Source organism: Cygnus atratus, chromosome 26 (assembly GCF_013377495.2).
Source record: "Cygnus atratus isolate AKBS03 ecotype Queensland, Australia chromosome 26, CAtr_DNAZoo_HiC_assembly, whole genome shotgun sequence".
In the NCBI taxonomy this organism is placed as follows: domain Eukaryota; kingdom Metazoa; phylum Chordata; class Aves; order Anseriformes; family Anatidae; genus Cygnus; species Cygnus atratus.
The window spans coordinates 3803177-3819944 of NC_066387.1; the positions used below are offsets into that span (position 1 = coordinate 3803177).

Here is a 16768-nt window from a genome sequence, read left to right on the forward strand (position 1 = left end):
GATTTATTTGTTTCTGGACACACCACTTGATTCAACTGATCTCTTTTAGGAGTGTGGACAAGTTGCTGTCCCATCTTGCTACACACAGGAAAGTCTCCTGGGATAAAGCATCTCAAGCAGCCCAGGTTACCTCTGCATTGGTTTAAATGAAAGACAAATAAAATGCAAAACATTTATTCGAGTGTGTTGTACAAAAAGTTTCCAGTCATAAAATGTATATTACAAATCATTGAAAAAGACAAGACATTTGGCATGCATATTCTAAAAAGAAAAAAAAACACTTTGAAATGGTAAAGTCTAGATCATCATGTAGTTTTCATGTAGTTTTCCATGCAACATTTTCATCCTTTTGCTTGTATTTCAATTTGTAACCTTTCTCACAATTTGTCATTTTAAAAACCTGAACCTTCCAAAAACTAATTTTCAGCAGCTGACTGAAGATGGTCAGTTAAACTGGCCAGTGACCAGAGCTATCTAAATAAAGTCTGTGCTAAAAAAAAAAATTAAATTAAATCACAATTCAAGTCACAAGGCATCACTGTTATGAAAATAGAGTTCAACCCAGAAGGTAATATTGTGCCCAAATGTAAAGCATTTTTGCTTAACCTTGTTTAAAACAGCTTATTGCTTGTACTTTTAGTGTAATGATGATCTGGGTAGCTGGAATAGAGTAACATCCACCTTATGGACAGAATTGTCACTTCATTAAAAGCTAACAAGACAATTTAGAAGTTCAATAAGACTTCTTTTCCTGAACTCTAAGTCAATTCACTGCTAGTGCTATTTTAAACAGTCTTTCAACATTAAGCAACCTTTTCATACTCTAGACCTTAGCATTTCAAGAAAGGCATTATGCTTACAAATAATAATTGTATGTAAATATGGTCTTGTATAAAAACAAAAACAACACTTAAATTATTTTAAAGTGGTTTAAAGCTAAGCACATTGAAGGGCAAATAAAAATTCTGTTTCCCAGGCCATTTTAAATGTTTGACAAATGAAAATTTATAATTTGTCTTGACATTCAGCTAAAACAATGCTTTCAAAAATGCAATCACTATCTCACCTTCCACTCACTGGTTTACAACAAGGCTTTGTCTCCTGGTTATGTAGGATGTGGGGTTTGGACCCAACAGTGGCAATAAAATCCAGTATCAAATATGGATATGCCTTTGTTTAGCGATAAGACTTTCAAAACAAGATACAGAAAGAAGAGACTGAATAGCTTAACAGTGAGGAAATGAGAGAAGTGGCTACAAGACATAGAAAACATAGATCATGGATGTTTGCATACAGCATCAAAATCTTCTTGGTACACATGAAAGAAAAATATTCTCAAATGTTCTGGTGTGTAGAGGGGATTTCTATGAGCCTCTTCTAACCAACCCCTGTTCAGGTTGCAGTTAAAAGGCCTTCCTACAGGATGAGCATTAACAAGAAGGAAAAAGGTGTATAAAAAAAATAGTAAGATCCCTGAACTGAACATGAGGTGTCCTGTTGCTCAAGGATAAACACACATAAAAGTGAATCTCCTTTCACAGTAAGGTCTGCTTCGCACTGCAATATGATTTTTGTGACTAATGCAAGCTCCAGACAAACTCGTCTGGCTTTTACATTACAGTCCATGGGAAGCAGGTGTTTATTTTTCTTCCTGAGACTTTTGGCTCCTGCTACAAACACAAACTATGCCAGCTAACTCCCATCTAATGGCAAAACAGTGCTGAAGACAAGTGATCAATGCATCAGTGTAAACTACTGTTTTTGTCAGGGCAAATCCAGAGTCCTAAACGAGCCTAAGAACACAGACTGTGAAATAAAGGTGTGCAGCAACAAAGCAATCATAGCCACTCTATTACTTGGAATAAGTCATTGCAATACAACAGCTGAAGTAACAAATATAGAAGTGTGGTGAAAGAAGTGTCATGAAACATCAGAGGCTCTAGGTAATTGTATTTCACTCCGCAGGACTCCACGTTCACGTTACCCATGGTTCTGCAGATGGTTGCGTTCGAACAAATCCAGCCATTTTCACATAGTACAAACTTAGGAGTAGGTATACATTCACTAGTATTTTGTGTGATTCTCTGTGATCTACACAACGAAAAGATCAGCTTAACTATTTTTCTGTAGTTATGCTGTTCTTATTCCTTTCCCCTCACCCCGGTGCAAATTATTCAGGAATAGTCTTTATTATTTCATCCAGAATAAAATTGTTTGCTTGTTTTTCTGGAATAAGAACATCCATACGGGCAGCTACACTCAAACACCTATTCTGCCATAAGCTATACTGGTTAATTTCTCTAATCAGAGAAGCCTTAAAATAATTTTTCCTGATAAGTCAAATATGTTCCTCCTTCAAAGCTCTACACTTGGTATCAGACAACGGAGTAGAAGCGTGGACTATCATCTAAATTCCTCAAGAGCAGTGAGTGGTTCCCTATAGGATCAAATAGGAAAGGCGACACTGCTTTTTATTTGAACAAAAAGCTTCAATTATCCTGAAAATTAAAAAAATCCTTTAAAGAGAGAAACTAAAGAATCAATGCTTTTTGCTTTGATAAAGCCAAAAAAAAATAATCTCCCAGTATGGAGCACCAACTTTAGACTGACAGTACAGAAAGTAAAAGCAGTTATACTGAAGGTCAGTATCAAAAGCAAGAAGAAAGGATAGTGTCTAAAGAAAACAGACAAAAAGAAAACAAGAAGTGGAATACAGTAGTTTTTCTGTGTCTTTTAGTTTACAGCTTGGAATTATTTTTTGAATTTTAAGTAGCCATTTAGAAAGCACTGTGGTGATAGAATCACACATTTAGACTGCTGTATTAAGCCTCTCCCACAGTATCAATCATTGTTTTCTATGAACACCTATATATGCCTAAACATGGTACTCAAGAAAAAGAGTTTCCAAAGTTACAAGAACAACTTCAAATCTAAGGACAAATTCTGCAGACTGTTACTGAAGGGCACAGTGCTCACCACAAAACACCTGCAAGCACCGGTCCTTAAGGCTACAAGACAACACATTTCCCATACAGTAGCTGTTAAAAAAAAAAAAAAATGGCTCAGGTAGCAAGAGGTTCTTCCTCATTCAAGCTGCCTTTCTAGCCCATTCTTTACAGAAAAAAAATCACAGAAAAAATGCAAATGAACTGCACATTCATTGCTTAGTATTTAAGATCACAGAACAACCTTATATTTACAGGACAATCTTAAAGGAGAATAAGAAATCTGAAAACTGGCCAATGTAAAAAAATATATAGATCTTAAGAAAAAATGCAAAAAAAACCTCAAACACTATGTAAGGATGTTATAGAAGCTGTGGGTCAGGAAGGGAAATAATGTCCAGTGGTTGGAAGGTGCATTGCAAAAATATTTTTACACTGATTGCATTCATTTGTGTAACGGCAATTTAGAAAAGGTAATTGGTAACAGTATGTCTGAGAAACATAATTTCATTAGATACATTTTACAGACAGAAAGAAAGACATGACCTACTACGTATTTAACCTTCTACTCAAGCAGAGTGGGAAAATTACATTAGAAAAATGGCCAACAATGTGAATAAATTGATCCCATTAGCCCAAACAGCCAAATCTTCCTATTGCTTTTTTGTAATGTACCTTCTAATAACAAGCATAATTTTACTTTTGCATTAGTTTAACTTCAGTAATTCAATTATCCCACCCCATGAGAGAAAAGTAGCATCTTGAATTTATTTTTAGATGGCAAAATACATCCATAAAAGTCACTTCTGTTCCCACCCTGCTTGCTTGCATTGCAAAGCCTTCAGTCAGAGCCACTAAACTGACTTTCTAGGTTATATCTGTCAGTCATAATATTGTTCAGAGAACATACATCCAAAAGCCACCGAAAACATCCAAACCTTGTAGCTTGTTTGATGAGTCCAAACTATTTGAATGACAAGATCAGAGTTCAAGAGTGCGGGTAAAAACAGGATTCTATGCTGGCATCAAATGGTATCCAAACTACTAACTATTGGAAAAAAATATTTGCTTGTACAGTAGCCAATACATTCTTTGGAACAGCCAATTACTTTTTCCTAGTGCTTAAAGATGCACTGCTATCTGAATACTAACCTTACAGGAGTCAGTTACCTCCACAGAAATGCAGCATAGGAAACCTGACGCTAAAGGGACACTGTCAGAGACAAAATGCATCACACAAATAAAAATAATCTGCTACTAATACAAAGCATTCTTTATAAAAAGGATTATTCACTTCACTCACTGTTACTTTACTTTGAGGATCTGAATTCTGCAAAGCAATACTTATGTCCAAACCAACAGCAGTTCCTTTTAACTTTAAAAAAGTCATTAAACTATTTCTGTGCTATTTTGCAAATTAATATATCTGACAACGCCCCTCTGAATATACAACAAGTATGAACAAGCTGCATCTACGTCTGACTAAAAAACTCAACATTTACACAGGATAACCTTTAAAACCCCAAATATTTATCATTGCCAAAAGTAAAAATATTTTCAACATTAAAATCTTAGTCATTCTGTTCAATGCTGGATATGTCAAGATTATTAAATCATGATGCTTAACATCATAAATACTGTACATCGCAACTTGCATTCACAATTTAACAAGATCTCATTTGTGACAATGTCAAAATCCCTAGAAAACACAACAATTAAAACTGTTTTTGACACTTCCATATATTACGATGGTGTCTATCTTAAGAAAGCAGAAGCTACCACTCTCCATCTTCTGAAGTAATGATATGGAGCTATGGTGTTGACAGGATTCATGTGTTTATACTAGGCTGTCAAATCCTGGAGCAGGACAAAATGCCATGATCCTGAGCCAAGACCAACAGAAAATGCAACTACCCTTTGTTACTTCCACTGGTGGAGTAGCACTTTAATGAACGCAGTGTATAATTTTCTTAAGCTGGGCACTACTGAGGACACCAGCAACTTACTACCATTTCTTAAAGGACAGAAGGACAGAAGAAACTATCATGAATCAGTCCTGAGGCCCTGCATTTGAACGTGTTTTCTTAAAATTCCCTTTTTTTTTTTTAAATATAAGTTATCCTGGTTATATATGCACCGACTATAGATTTACCATACACTCAAGGAGTCTTGTCCCATTTTAGCTAAAAAAAATTCTTTTCTGCTGCAGGTTTGTACATAAGACTTTAAACTCTGTATGGGGAAAAAAATATTTCAGTACAGTGATTCAACAAGAGGGAGAAATAAAGAAATCTATTAAAAATTCTGGCAGTTTTGTTCAGTAAAGGTTTTTTTTTTGATTTTTTTTTATAAAAATGTACCAAGGAGTAAACTTCAAAGAAATCAGATGATACGTATAAAAATAGTTTTCAGTGGCTCTGGAAGGAAAAAAATAGCAAAAATAAAAGAAAATAAATGGAAAAAATAGCAAATAATAGTTTCTTTTTCTTCTTTCTTCACATCACTGAGCATCCTCTAGATGTTGTTCTGGGATCCCCCTAAAATAAGAAAGACAGCGTTAAACTTAACTACATTCTTACTAGCTCTTGATATTTTAAGACTAGATGCTGGTTATCATCTCAGCTGTTAAAAGCAACTTTTTCCTAGTTTAGTTATGTTCAGGGAACATTGCAACTATAGATAAAACATATTACACACCACAGTCTGGCCAGCATGAAGACACTGATACATTTGGTTGTTGTAGTTTTCTATAACAGGTTGAGGTTAATCTCCATACTTTCAACATGGACAGAGATGGCAAATGAAAATCATAGCGTCACTGGCTTTAGAACGTGAATTTCTTCCCTTTATTTCAAATGTTGTTTCAGTTTGAGAGAGATTTATGCTGCATAGCTGCTTCTTTGGGTGGAAAAAGATTTGTTTCAGTTGCTTTACAGTATGACTATAATGTTCAACCTCCTTGAAACAAAAAAAAGCTTTCAGAACTCAGCTTCGAACCTGCACAGAATTAGTTCTCCATGAAAGAGCTATTAATGGCCACTGATCAAATTAACCAAGTGTTTGAGATTGAAATAAATGTAAAATATTTTCTAGAATCACCTGCGCAAAGCATCTTTCTCCTTTTCATTCTGCTGACTGCTGGTTAGTTAACTAAGTTATGAAAACAAAGAGTTGGTTTACATAAATCAAGTTTATTTCAAATATAGCAGGTATATAATAACAATAAAGGAGCACTCCTCCTTTCTTCTTTTTAGTGGTTATATTTCCCAATAGTTATATTCTGCTTACAGCAAGAATGAGACTTTTCTTATAGTGAAGCAGATACTGGAATGGGAGATACTGGCCCAGCAAATACTGTCTGCTAAAACTAGTATTACCAACCCTAAATATAGTTTAAGTCATTGCAGCGCTGTAAATTTGTGATGTGTAGCATACTTCCACTGATATCCCAGCATCCCAATCTGACCCTAGACTTCACTTGAGCTGTACAATTATTGACTCAAGTAGCAGTTCCTGGAAGAATTGCTCACATTGTATTCTCTCTGCACATTGTAGTGATGCTGCAGAGCTGCAGGCTGTTTTGATATTGCCCTCTGCAAGCATCCGTTGGAAAAATGGACCGGAAACTCAGAATTAGTGAAAACTTGAAGGGACCCCCCACAACCTCATTGCAGATTAAGCTAACCAACCAGGCACAAATTAAAAACCTGGTCTGCATCTTATTACCTGTTGGTTGAAAATGTCCTCCTCTCCAAACTCTGCTTCATCCTCTTCCTCTTCATTCTCTCGCATGACTACTGATTTAGTAACAGTTCTCACTGCAACTTCCTACACAGAAGGAAAGACAAAGAGATGGCCCATAGTTTTTGCTATACCATCAATATAACACCCCGCTTAAAGTTTCGAGGATTTAAAGCAATTTGCCCCAAATTCAAAGTTAACTGTGCAACGAAATACCTGTAACACCCTGAAAAGCACAAAAACATTCCTAGTTCTAACTACCAAAAGACAAGTAATGTAATTTAGCTTCAGGAATTTTCTTTCATTACCTAGGTATTTGAGAAGTAGCAGCCATGTTTCAGGTGGCCATTACTCGATTTTATACAAGCTCATAGCAGACTCAGCTAGGAGCTGTTTGAGAGATATTGTAATGTCAGAAACTAAAGTTTCTCACTATGATTACACAGCATTAAGAACATTCATTAATTCTATTAAATATTTTATATCTATTGCATGTGAATTATCAGGACAGTCTTCCAAACCAGGCGCTAAAAAGAATTTTAAAACATCAGGGAACTTCCTTTACTACTGAGCTACTTTTGAACACTTATTAGCAATAAGAAATTCTTCTGTAAACCTTGCAGCCTTGAAATTGTAGGAGCAAATTTTTATTTGTGGAAAAAGTCGCCCTGAACATATGCTTCTAAGCAGGGATACTACAGGTAACCACAGCATGTAAGGACATGGACTTGAAGTATTTCCAGACACTATTTTAACCACTTTTTCTATTTGAATACTAAGCCAGAGAGCTTTCTATCTATACAAACAATCCTCCCTCCTACCTTGTCCTGTGCTGCTGTTCCTGCACAAAGTGCTTCCACAGAATTGCCAGCAAGAGAGGCAGCATGAAAACTGATACAACTGAGGTCTGTTTCAGTTTCCTATTTCTATCGGACCACTGGGATAATGGCACATTTATGAATAACAGCCAAAGCACGATCTTCCCTTGCAGGAGTCTTCTGCAGGGATAGTTTTAAAAAAACAGTTGTGGGCAGATGTAGGACAATGAAGAACACAGAGAAACCAGTGCCAAATGAAAACTTCTGATATACTTCCAACATTGAAAAAGCAACCATCTTTCCACATTAATAATGACACTATCCCAAAATATGGTGGGTCCTACACACTGTAACTTTGAATTGCCAGTAGTATTTATTTTCTCTGCCTCTTTGACTGAAAACACATACTTAAATGCCAAACAAATCCACTACTAGCAGGGAGTTTTTCTAAAAATTAGAAAAAAATAGTCTACAGATGTAATAAGGAGACAATGATCACAGTTTTCTAAAGTTTCCAAAATCGCAAAGATTCGTATAGATATTTAATTACTTCAATGTTGTAACTTGTACTACGTTAGAAGACAAAGGGGGAAATCTTGTTTTTGTTTTGTTTACCCCAAAACAATTTAAAGAGTTTGAGATAACCCAGCCCACATTCTTATTCAACAGAAATAGCCTACCTCTCCATCAGAGTTTACGAGGTATGTGCGGATATTTCCTCCAGTGCCCCAGCTGCCTTGATTCTTCCACACGAGAACAGAAGGGGGGCTATGAGATACACCTGCATCTGCACCCCAAATCTAGTGACAAAGACATTCTGTAATCAGCTATTTGTGTACATTTTCCAAAAACTTCTAACTCTCCCACTTCTTTCTCCATGTTCATTCTGTTTCGGAATTCCAGTGGTAATTTTACCCTACTTTTGCCTATGCCACTACTTTTAGGCAGACATTCTCAGTCTGCAACAAAATTAACACTAGCCATAGTTAAAGGCAAGAGAAAAGAAATTACTCTAATATTGCAGTCATCAATTCTTTCCTGAATATAGCAATTTTTCCTACCACAGTCTCAATGACTACACTGTACGAAGGCGAGACATAAAATGCAACTTGTAACGTGCCGATTTCATCCTTGGCATGCATCTGAGCAATTGATACTTAAGCAGTAATAGTTGGAACTGATCAAAGGAAAGCCATTCTTTAATTCTGAAAGGACATCTATTGCAGACTAAATATCAAACGTAAAATTACAGAAAAGCAGCTGTTCTACTATATTTAAGGCTGAGAGTGTCTAGTCTTAAACTTAAGTCTACCAGGCTAAATAAATGCTCTGAAATTGTTCTACTTCATGAAATAGAGCAAGATTAATGTTCCAAACACCTTTGTCTAGGTTTGAAAATCAACAGTCCTTGCCTCTCCTCCCACTCCAAATACCTTTTCATCTCTCTTTGTGTCCCAAATAGTCTTAAATACTAAGTGTTAATATGGAAATTCAACTTGTATTTTGCCTTTCTATAACTGAAATCCTACTCCTCTGAAATGAGATCCGTGAAACCGGAAGTTATCCACTAAATCAGGCCATACCGAATGTCAGATTTACAACTGCCACAATATCAACAAAATATCATTGTTTTTGACATACTCAAAGTATGACTTACTGTTACAGTCTGCCCAGCCCTGAGGACATACTTCGGAGTAAATTTATAAGCAATTTCCTCTCCGTCTCCGATTTGTCTTTTCAGTCTCCAGTTACCCAAAGACTGATCCTAATGAGAAAAGTCAAAGTTATTTAGGATGAGCAAAACAGAGCAAACAGGCATCAGAATTTTCTCTAGATCTTTTTCCATTACATTTATTTACATGGTTGTTAGTCATCTGCATTCTAACTTGAAAATATTTTTCTATACCCAATAATAGTGTTAATCGTAAATCCTGCAAGGTCATTCAGCAACAATTTAAGACACATTTCACACAAAACAGATCTGTTAGAGCCAGCAAGGCTTTTTTTCAACAAGCTAGGTACCAGCACATATGTTTAGACATTTAGGGCACAAACTACATTCTCTTCCTGCAAACATCACACTTGCGCTAGCACGGTGTAATACTCACCTTTCAAATGCCACTTAATTATTGCAGGATGACACACCTCGAAAGATACAACTTCTCTCAAGTGACTTTATCTACATGCGCTCAATAGGCTGTGCAACATTTCAATTTAGCTCCTCCTCGTTTCCTAGGAGTTCAGCTGGTACTCACCTTCTCCGAATTGTTCTTCAGTTGAACATATTTGCCCTCCAAGTCTATCTCTTCTATGCTGATACTTCCAGTAGCTGAAGCTTGCTGGGACATTTGGAAGCTACTGCTACTACTGCTGCCACTAATACTTCCAGTGCCAATTCCACTTGTTCCACTGCCTGAAAGCTCCTCTGCTTCAATACGTTTTCTCTTGCTTCGGGAAGAGCGAACAAGTGAAGTGCTGCTACTGCTGCTGCTGGAGGTAGCCCGAGAGACTGTAACACGGGAGGAGGGACTTGGAGAGAGCTTCAACCTTAACACAATCAAGCAAGCATTTTAATTAAATGGAAGAAAACTAAGCGAAGATTTTTTTCTAGCTCATTCAGGGAACTACACACAAAACAGTAATGCACAATATACTCAAGTGACCAGACTGTAACATGCCCCAAAGCTGATAGCAGCCTTACTGTGTCTTGCCAGCAGGACTGCATATAGAGGAAGAGGAAGGCTATCCAGTCCTCAGCAGTTTTCTGGTAACATGACTATGAGGTGAAAGACAGTGCTAGTGAGAGCAGTGCAAATCACATCATCCTCCCCTCCAGTATTTCTATTGCTAAACACGCTATTCTTGGCCTAATAATTTAAAAACAGGAAAACATATAAGCATGTAAGCACTTAAATAAAAAGAGGAGATGAATATGAAGCACAGAAATTGCACTGCACTTTGAGATCCTTATGAAAAACAACGTAAGGACAGGTGTTCAGGTAAGAACAGTTGCAAGTGTTCCATGTAACATGCTGCAGTGCAAAGCCAATGTGACTTCAGGGAATTGTGATATGGTCACTTCTGCTAAAATGGTAAAAAAATTAAAGTAAGAAATGAAAATAACACCTGCCAGTCCTAAGAGAAGCATATGGAATCTGTACTTACCTTTCCTCTTCTCCTTCCAGGAGTTTTCGGTAAGCACTGATCTCCATGTCTAGTGCTAATTTCACATCAAGCAGTTCCTGGTATTCTGTAAGCTGCTGCTGCATCTGGTCCCTCATTTCTGTCATCTCCCTCTCCTTGGCATCTAGCATCTTCCTAAACTTATCCCGTTCACCAGCCATCATTTCCTCCAATTCATGAATGCGATCTTCTGCTGCACTAGCCTAGGGAGACAGTACAACAGAAAACCCAGTTGGCATCCATGTGGTGCAATAAAAAAGGTTACCACCCTCCCAAACGTTTCTCTCTGTAAACTTCAGAAAATATGGAGGGACAGAAATTTGAATATATGTAAACATTACAGTGCTTTATATTAAAAACGAGAACAAAGTGTGTCCCTTGGTTCCCTTTTATACCTGCTTCTGAAGGCCAGAAAGCTGGTAGCTGAGAGATTCTATCCTCATGCGAGCCTCCTTCAACTCCTCCCGAGCTGCACCAGCAGCTTTGTCATTTTGGTCAGAGGCCAGTTTGGCATTCTCCAGCTGGAAGACAAGTTTTATACAAGTCAGTTGCATTGAGAAAGTTAGATATCCTGAAAATATCCTTTTATTAAGAAAGGAAAGACATTAAACCTTAAAAAATTTTATATGGAAATCTGGTAAGTTTATGACCAGAATTGCGTAACATCAAGGAAATGTCCTAAGGACCAAGAAAATCTATTTGAGTCCTATTCCTATGAGATTGTACTAGCAGCCTTATAGTTTCCAAAAGCTCAGGTTCATGTTGCCACACACTATTTGCCTGCTTGCCAAAAACAAACCCAATGGATCAGAGCAAGTGTTAGCAAGTTTGTGTCCTGGTCTAACAATTCCCTGGATGCCCAGGGGGAAAGTTGAATAAGGAATTTCACTAGTATCATGTCTCAGCTGTCCAACTGTAACTCACAGACTTCCTCAGTTGGAGACAGGATCCTGATGCTTAAAATCTTTTAACAGATTCTTCAGGCAGGAATTAGCCTCTGCTCTCTGCATCCACATGGCATGGAGCTTTTTTCTTCTGTCTCTTTTGAATCTGCCACTGGAGAGTTATGATCACTTTCCCTACTTCTACCGAAAAATAATAAAGATTCACCTTCTCCGTGCCATTCATCCTTTTACAGACATCATCTCTCCCTTCTCTTGACTCACCTTTTTTCCAGGTCAGGTTTTATTTTAAACATTCCTTATGCAGGACCTATTTCATACTCTTGATAGTCTTTGTTGGTCTTCTCTGTATTACTCTATGCTACCTTTTCCAAAAGGTCCAAAACCACACACAGCAAGCACTCCAGATAACATCCTGCCATAAAGGCAAAATGACACTTGATTTTTTTCTTATTTTTTTCTAGTGGTTCTAAACAATCGATCTGGTTTTAGTTGTTAACTTCACCTAGTAAATAAGCTTCATTTCTAGTGGCCAATTTGAGTCAACTCTGACAGAGCAATAATGGAGTTCAAAGCTATTACATTATAAGTTGCATTGAAACAGCAGTAGAACCTCCCTTGGACTGTGACAAGTCAATCCAAATATCTGGTTGTATAAACATACACGTTCCTAAATTCCCTGAATAATGTCAAAATAGCTAACTGTTCTTCGTTTTTATTATTATCTATTAACCATGTTGTTATTATCGCCCTTTGAAATAGTTAATTTTTTTTTAGATCGACGTTCCTCAAACTGCAAATCATCAAACCAAAGAACTCAAAGGGAGCCTCACAGTGGAGCGCGTGGGAGAACAATGTTAGCAGCACTATAATTTATCCACCACAAAAAGAATTAGAAGCGGCTACAATCATTGGCAAGTATTTTCAGTAACCAGAAAATTGACAGTTACTTTATTCCTTCAGATAGAGTAATGAATATAAACATATATACTTGTAGCCAGCAATTGTACCAGTACCAAAGCTGCTATTCCTCTCCCACCCCCAGCACTGAATGAACTGCAACTTGCTAACTCAAGATTTGCACAGGCAAATACAACAAAATAGAATCATAGAAGTTGGAAGAGACCTCCAAGGTCATCTGGTCCAACCAGCACCCTACCACCAATGTCACCCACTAAACCATGTCCCCAAGCACCACGTTCAACCTTTCCTTGAACACCCCCAGGGACGGTGACTCCACCACCTCCCTGGGCAACCCGTTCCAATGCCTGACTGCTCTTTCCAAGAAGAAATGTCTCCTAATTTCTAACCTGAACCTCCCCTGGCACAACTTGAGGCCGTTCCCTCTAGTCCTATCACTAGTTACCTGTGAGAAGAGGCCGACCCCCAGCTCCCCACAACTTCCTTTAAGGTAGTGCAAACATTTTAAGAAGTTTAAGAAGCATTCTTCTGGATCAAATTACTCCTCACTGTGCTCCCACCTCCAACTTATATACTACGTTTTTCATCATCAACACCTGTTAAAAACATCCAATATCTTGTCTGGCCCCCGCCAATGAAACTACAACTGCACACAGTAATTTTCTAGAATCCGGAACTAACTTAGATCATTGAAATGTGGTAATATTTACACACATTTACAATATCAGGGCTAGTAAGCATTGCAAAGGCCGCAGTAAGAGAAAAGTGACTATGCAACCTTGTAACGTTCTTCCCAATATGGCCATAAATAGATTGCAAGCTTGATCGGACAAAGGCTTGTCCTGAAACACACCCATTCCCAAGCTCTCTGACCCACCCCTTCTGGTAGTCAGCAGTCCTTGGAGCCAACTCACTTCACCTCTTTTTTGGAGGAAGCATTGGATCTACTGATATTTAAAAAAATTCCACCTTATAGCAGAAGACACTGTCCAATAAGGTATGTGACACCCCTCTGGCCCACTCTGTCCTCCTCAGTGACCAGAAATTCCAAGAGTTCTCTCACAAACTGGCCTTTCTTGGTTAACACTATTCCGAGCTATTACCTCGGGCTATAACCTCACTGGAAATGCATCTGCCCCCACCCAGCACAGGAGGAAACATTTGGGCACCAGAACAAAACTTGTTTAAATTATAGTTGTCTCCTTAAAAGCAGTAGGACTGATGGAAATGGTTTTTATCTCCCTGACCAGAGTTCCTGTCAGACAGTGCTGTGGATAGCAGTCGTTACCTTAGCCTGATAAGTCTGCTCCAGCTCCAATTTGTACAGTTTGACTTGCTCATCGTGTTGATTTCGCAGATCCTCTAGGGCCTGAGCCATTTTGGATTCATATTCCTGTTGGCGACTAGTGTCCACCTCAACTAAACGATGTTCATGCCGTTTTCTTGTCTCCCTTATCTCCTGCATAAAAAAAATAAAAGATAAAAAGATTAAGCTCCTGCTGCTTGATGGTTTTACCCCTCTGCGCAGCTGAACTCCACCATAGCCGCTCTCATTCTCCCTCCTCGAAGAAAAAAGGGGAGAAAATACAATGGAAACAGCTCAAGGGTTGAGAAAAGGACAGGGAGATCACTTAATTATCATCACAGTCAAAACAGACACAGCACAGGGAGATTAATGTAAAGGATGGCCTATCACTAGCAGACTAGAACACTGAGAAACTAAAAGCAAACTAAAAACACGTTCTGCCCCCATCTACCCTCTTCTACCCCCTCCTCCCAGGCAGTGGTCAGACACATGGTCTGATTTTTTGGGCGGACCCCACTTTGGGGACCCAGGAGTTCAACTCGATAATCCTGGTGGATCCCTTCTAACTTGGATATTCTACGATTCTATACTCCAGCGCCTGTCCCTAGCCACACAGCCTTGCCTAGTCCCTTAATTCAGTTTGAGCACTCACTTGATTCCGTGGTAAAACATAACTCGGCCACTAAACTGGCAAACATTAGACTCAACAAAAAGAACCAAAAGTATTTCCTAGTTAATCAGACTGAAATGGTTTGGTGCATGGTCAGCCAAACATCGCATCTAGCATGGGTGAGATGATGGGTGGAACACGTGGCAGCTGCTCAGAGCACTAATTAAATGAGCTCGGGCTACTGAAGAATCAAAGGTCAGAGCTGGTTTTCATAGGACGAAATAAACTGACCTAATACATTTACTACTGGTGCACAAAGAAGGTCTTGCTTCCCTTTCCCATCCCCCCCCAGTCCCCACACGGGCATTCCCACTACTTTACAGAAGCTCTAATCCTCCTTAGAATCACTACGAGCCAGTTCAACTCACTAAACAGGCAGAAAATTACCCCAGCAAAAAGCAGGGCAATTATATACTGTTCTCATCAATGAATACAGGTCACAGTCAAGTCTAACAATCACTGAGGCTGGTGCAAATCAGGGGAAGGGCCATGCAGCCAGGTGTAGAGAAGGGGAATAAGACTTACCCTTTCACACAGCAGCAAGCAGTTACATTAGCTCAATGGCCCATGGAACAGTAATATCCTTGTCACTTGGCTCTTATGCCTGTTCAACCACTGATCTACCATGCAACTCTTGCAAAACCTTTAACTGTTTTATTACTCAACCAATTCATAGCAATGATAATATTGATTAACCCTACCTGGATTAACTAGTAATAGTTTATAGTCAGTCTGAGCAAGATCTACGTAAACTTCAGAATATAATGAGATTACTAGGTTGATAATACCTCCTCAAACACATTCTTCCTGAAATCCAGATCCTCTTGCAAGCTCTGGCACCGATTTTCCAAGTCCACACGCATGAGTGTCTCCTTCTCCAATTGCTTCTTAGCCACAGCATGACCATCTTCAGCCTGGTAGAGAATTTGGAAGATGATGATTTGACTGGATCCCTTTTTTCCATCTACAAGCCCTTTATGGTCTTCAATTGACATTTTTGGACCAATAATCCGTAACAATAAATCTAATCTCAAGTCACTAATTAAAAAAAATGAGAAGTGAGAATGTGTGTGTATGAGTATTTAGAAGAGCTTTCATGTTTATAAAGCACCTGTTTAAACCACAGGATTGTTTCAGTGCAGACTGGTAATAATGCCAAGGATTATTAATTTCTCAAGCTTATATTTCATGTTCTTTTTCTTGCCAGCACAGTCCCACTGGATACTTCAGCGTATGTTTAAAATTATCCAGGATGTTACAAAGGAGAACATTTAGTAACTAGAAACATTTACCAAATATTTTTAAATAATTTTTTTCACTATCAAAGTGAAAATTTTTTTTCACTATCATAGTGAAAATTTTTTTCACTATATTTCTAATATACCATGTTACTTTGGTTGTTTCACAAACATTTCTTAAAATTTATTTTTATATCCAAGAGGAGAATGTAAAAATTAAGCATAAGTGAACTGAACCAATGATGTTCAAATATAAACTAACAACAACAAAAATTTTACAAGGAACAAACTTTCTTGTGCTGAAGGAATCATTCGCTGCCATACCTTAGCAAGTTGGGCACGCAAATCAGCCACCTCTGCTTCCAGAGTGCGTTTCTCATTCAGGACAGTATTGAGTTCTGCTTCACTTCTATGGAACAGCACTTCAAGATCCTTAATGCGACCTTGAGCCACAGACAAATCTGCATCTTTCTTTTTGTAGCTGAAACAAACAAAAGTTACCTATATTTACACACGGGTGCACACACACCTTGAGAATACCTTGGTTGCAATTACAGATGTTTTGTTACTATACATTTTTACTACAACTGTTGTGCCACTAGGTGGCTCCCAGAGTAATCTCCAACTGCAGCTAATTAAAATCATCATAAACCTGTCTTAGAACTCAGCATGTGCCGATGTATTGTAAATGTATTGCCCAGCAAAGAGGAAAACATCACTGGCAGGCAAAAAAAAGCCTACCAAAAAAATTCTATCTACTAATCTTCATTGCAAAACAACTGTCCCAAGAAGTCAGAATTCCTCTCTCATCATCTGTTTCTTCACTTACACTTGAAACCTCACCATTGACTTGATAGCTTATCAAAGAACATTGTAACAGACAATGACGTCAAAGATGGGTATTGTGAACAAAAATACCTAAATGAAGTAACTGTTCTCTGAAGCTTTTCAAGCACTACCTCCTATTGTCACGTTTATTAATGTAGTAGGAAAGCTGCGAGCAGCAGAATTAAGTGCTGTAATAACAATACAGAAATAAGACAC

At 38.1% G+C, this 16768-nt stretch overlaps 1 protein-coding gene across 2 annotated transcripts in view; it reads right to left on the bottom strand.

Moving 5' to 3' along the window:
- Positions 1 to 158: 158 nt before the first annotated feature.
- Positions 159 to 16768, bottom strand: part of LMNB2 (lamin B2) — a 30826-nt gene continuing 14216 nt past the window's right edge. The window contains exons 3-12 of one of the 2 annotated variants that reach the window (XM_035568100.1): positions 16049 to 16205; positions 15275 to 15400; positions 13799 to 13969; positions 11083 to 11208; positions 10670 to 10890; positions 9760 to 10051; positions 9162 to 9269; positions 8185 to 8304; positions 6672 to 6773; positions 159 to 5482 (exon numbers count right to left, since the gene is read on the bottom strand). In XM_035568100.1, the coding sequence (XP_035423993.1) occupies positions 5441 to 5482; positions 6672 to 6773; positions 8185 to 8304; positions 9162 to 9269; positions 9760 to 10051; positions 10670 to 10890; positions 11083 to 11208; positions 13799 to 13969; positions 15275 to 15400; positions 16049 to 16205 (1465 nt within the window). In that variant the 3' untranslated portion in view covers positions 159 to 5440. Of the gene's footprint in view, positions 5483 to 6043; positions 6096 to 6671; positions 6774 to 8184; positions 8305 to 9161; positions 9270 to 9759; positions 10052 to 10669; positions 10891 to 11082; positions 11209 to 13798; positions 13970 to 15274; positions 15401 to 16048; positions 16206 to 16768 lie in introns of those variants that run through there. The other variant, XM_035568102.2, reaches the window with a different exon arrangement.